The sequence below is a fragment of the Tupaia chinensis genome, unplaced genomic scaffold (genome assembly GCF_000334495.1).
Source record: "Tupaia chinensis unplaced genomic scaffold, TupChi_1.0 Scaffold000612_1, whole genome shotgun sequence".
Taxonomy (NCBI): domain Eukaryota; kingdom Metazoa; phylum Chordata; class Mammalia; order Scandentia; family Tupaiidae; genus Tupaia; species Tupaia belangeri.
This window is the reverse complement of record NW_006160131.1, coordinates 1,451,163-1,454,968: the sequence shown is the minus strand read 5'-3', so window position 1 is coordinate 1,454,968 and position 3,806 is coordinate 1,451,163. Positions and strand designations below refer to the sequence as shown.

General features: G+C 64.9%; 1 protein-coding gene across 1 annotated transcript in view; it reads left to right on the top strand.

Annotated features, from left to right (window-relative positions):
- Positions 1-3,305, top strand: part of TSPAN17 (tetraspanin 17) — a gene marked incomplete at its 3' end in the record, with an annotated part of 25,264 nt that extends 21,959 nt beyond the window's left edge. The window contains 4 exon segments of the mRNA XM_014591761.2: positions 1,427-1,552; positions 2,521-2,568; positions 3,044-3,160; positions 3,244-3,305. Coding sequence (XP_014447247.1) covers positions 1,427-1,552; positions 2,521-2,568; positions 3,044-3,160; positions 3,244-3,305 — 353 coding nt within the window.
- Between the last annotated feature and the right edge of the window lie 501 nt (positions 3,306-3,806).

The window sequence follows — 3,806 nt, the reverse complement described above, 5'->3', positions numbered from 1 at the left end:
CTCCACCCCCCCCCCCGCGCCCCCCCCCCCCCCCCCCCCCCCCAGCCAGTGGCGTGGCGGTTAAAGGCGGCTGAGTCCCACATGGCCAGCTGCACGGTTGTGCCCCAAATCCTGAGAGGACCGGAGGAGGGATGGCAGCGTGACCGTCGCCCGTGGGAGGTGCTCTCTCCCTTTTCTTCCTCTGCGTCTTTCTCCATTGAATACAGGTCCCCTAGCGAATTCAAAAACAAGCGAAAAACTAAAACAGAAAATAGTTGACAAAATCGTAGCTGCCTCCCCTGCACGTTCTCTCCTTCACACCCTGTGATGCCACACACCGTCACACCTGTCCACAGCTGCTCACAGCCAGTCCCTCGGCCGTCCGTAGCATTCGGCCTGCTTTGAGGGGTGCTCCCCCGTGGCAGAGTGGGCAGAGCCAGGCGGGCACCTGTAGCCATGGCCCCGCTTACAGAGTCATCAAGGGCTCGGCGTGCGGCCCCGGGCCAGGTGCTAGGGATTCGTGGCTGAGGAAGGGCAGAGGCTCAGCCAGCAAAACAAACAGCCGTGTGCACAGAATGATGGGTTGCAGTGAGGGCTGCTGCGGGGTGGGTGGAGAAGGGGGAGGCCTTGGAGCCCCCCCAAGGAACAGAGATGAGAGGGGCAGGGTGTACTCGCGCTGGAGCAGCGGCTGCAAGCCGGGGAGAGGAGGCAGGGCCAGCCGGGCTCCCGGGCCCTGTGTACACCACCCATCCGGGCCGCACTTGGGCAGGGCTGTGGGCAGCCGTGCCTGTGCACAAGTAGTCCCTCGGCAGCCCTGGGCCTTCTGGGCCTGCACGGCGGCTTCCCAGCAGCTGCCTGCTCAGCCTGGGCCGAGCTGCCCCCCTGCTGCAGTGTGAGCCCTTGGCTTTGCGGCAGCCCCACTGTCGCCATTCCCCTCTGGAGTGACAGCAGAGGAGGTTCTGGATCCAGGTGCGGTGGCAGGGCGGTGGGATGGGCTGGGTGGGGTGGCAGGAAGAGAGGGAGAAGGGCAGGGTTCTCCCCTTCCCTGCACCAGGGAGAAGGTCTTAGTAAAATCTCCTGGGCAAGTGTGGGGAGACCGGGTGCACACATGGACTGTCCCTGTCCCTGTCCTCGCAGCGCTGGTCCCAGCACCTAGCTCTCAGGAGCCAGCATCCCCACCCCTTTGGCCCTTTCTCCAGCCTCTCAAGTTCGGGGCCAAGATCGGGATGCCCTCCTGCAGCGCACTACCTCCGATGTCCTGCTCTCTCTTGGCCCAGGCCCGGTCTGTCTGTTGTGTGGGCCGGGGAGGCGTCCACATGCCTGGCTACCCCCTGGCTTCCTCCCAGGCAGCCCTGGCATCCCTGGCTTGTTCCCCAACAGGGTGAGGCAGCTGGGTGGGCCTGGCTGCTGGGTGGGCCTGGCTCACTTGGGCTCTCCCCTGTCCCAGTGGTCTTGCTGCGGAGCCCGAGGGCCCAACGACTGGAACCTCAACATCTACTTCAACTGCACTGACTTGAACCCGAGCCGGGAGCGCTGCGGGGTGCCCTTCTCCTGCTGCGTCAGGGACCCTGCGGTGAGTGGGGCTGGGGGTGGGGGTTTTGCAGTGTGTAGACTCCAGAGCTGCCTCTGTTGCTTCCGGGCCGGCGTTGGGCTCGGGAGGTCGTTCGCTGTGGGCCACTCGTGTCTGTGGGCGGCGGTGAGGCTGGTGGGGTCAGAGACTGCTTTCTCTCTCAGCAAAACCTGATTGTAGCAGGAGGAAAAGGCAGGCCCCGGGACCAGCGGATGGCATAATGGGTGCATCACTGGACTTCCATGTAGTCCACTGCTGTTTGAGTCCTGGACTCGGTGGCGTGAAGCTCACACGGGGCACGTGTGTGTGTGCCCAAGATCCAACAGGAGGAGAGACGGAATGGCGGGGGACCAGGGGCCTTCCTGCCCCTGTGCTCCGAGCCAAAGGCAGCTCCCAACAGGCTCCGCTCCTGGCCCGCCTGAAGCTGGGCTGGTGCAGGCCCCGCTGCAGCCACCCACCTCCCACTGGGCCACCAGCTGGGGCTGGGAGTGTTACGGCTCCCACGTGGCCTTCCGGGGAGACCCTCACGGTGACGTCCCTTCAGTCACTGTTCATCTGGGACACTAAGGGCCAGGTTTCAGCCTCCTTGTTTTTCAGTTTGTTGTAGGGTGTGTGCGCTTGCTAGAGAAAGGGAAGGTGAGAAATCACCCCCGGCCGGGGTGGCCGTGCCGCTGTCCCTTCTCTGTTTTCCTCAGGATTTAGGGCACACACGCCTGGTGTGACTTTTAAACCATGTCAGCCATTGTGGGAATCCAGCCTTCACTTCACGCCATCTGCTGGCCCCACTCTTACACTGCAGGCGGTATTCCTCCAGAGGCGCTCCCGGAGGTGCCCGCAGCTCTGAGCCCTGGCGTCTGGGAAAGGGCGCGGGCCTCGGGGAGCCTCGCTCATGGGTGGGTGCCGCAGGGTTCGGGCCCTCTGCTGTCCACGAAGGCAGAGCGTCCTCACCAGTCACTCACTGTCTCCCGCAGGAAGACGTCCTCAACACGCAGTGTGGCTACGATGTCCGGCTCAAACTGGTGAGTCAGGGAGATGGTGGGAAAGGGGACTCCTGTAAGATCTAGGAGGCCTCAGGGATTGTGTGGGGTGCAGGGCCCAGGAACCCGCCCAGGGCTCAATAGTGGGCACGGGCGTTGTGGGCTCTCTGGTCCCGACTGTCACGCACCTACTGTGTGTGTGGGACTGGGGCGCGTGCTGGGATTCTGTGCCGTTAGAGGGCGGGGCTCTGCTCTCAAGAACTGGGGCGAGGCCAGGGGTGCATAGGCCAGCAGGAGCGGCCACGTGGTCATTGCAACCACGAGCTCGAGCAAAATGAAGTAAGGGAGGGGACCGACTGCTGGGTGGTTGGGGAGGGAGACCGAGCTCTGTGCTGGGACGAGAAGGAGCCAGCTCTGCGGAGGCCCGGCGCTGAGTCCATGGAGGAGGCCAGCCCGCTGGAGGAGGGCACGGGTGTGAGGCCCGGGCGGCAGGGAGCCTGATGCCTGTGTGTCCTAGGAGCTGGAGCAGCAAGGCTCTATCCACACCAAAGGCTGCGTGGGCCAGTTTGAGAAGTGGCTGCAGGACAACCTGATCGTCGTGGCCGGGGTCTTTGTGGGCATCGCCCTCCTCCAGGTACACGGGCCTGCATGCCGCTGCCCGGCCTGGCCCGGCCCGGCCCTGCTGGCAGCCTCTCCCACCTGCCCTGTCTCTTACAGATCTTTGGCATCTGCCTGGCCCAGAACCTTGTGAGTGACATCAAGGCTGTGAAGGCCAACTGGTGAGGCCGCCATGGACCATGGCCATACTCTCGACCTGCCCAGGCCCCCAGGGCCAGGACCCTCCTACTGTGCTCGGGACACCTCCGTCAAGAGGTGTTCCTGAAGGGCCCCGAGCCTCACGTGGGGTGCTCATGTGCAGGCAGCTGTCCATCCCCAGAGGGCCGCGATGCCCTGCCTGGGCTGCCCGTCCGGCGCTCCGCGTGCACAGAGAGCGTGCGTGTGTGCACGCATTTGTGTGCACAGGGAGCCGCCATCTTGGCTCCCGTGGGGGTGGCTCTCCAGGGGACTAGGAGGGGCGTGGCCAGGTGGGGTGGGAGGCTGTGCTGTGGAGGAGTAGGCCGTGTCCCCTGCCCCATCCTGGGGCTCTCCTTTCTGTGCGTGGCCATGAAGGTGGCCCAGCGTTGGGGCCCGCGTTGCCCGGGACACCTCAGGCAGCTCCGGCGCTCTCCCCTCGGGCTGCGACCTTGAGCCCACCAGGAGCCCGACCCGCCCACGTTCCA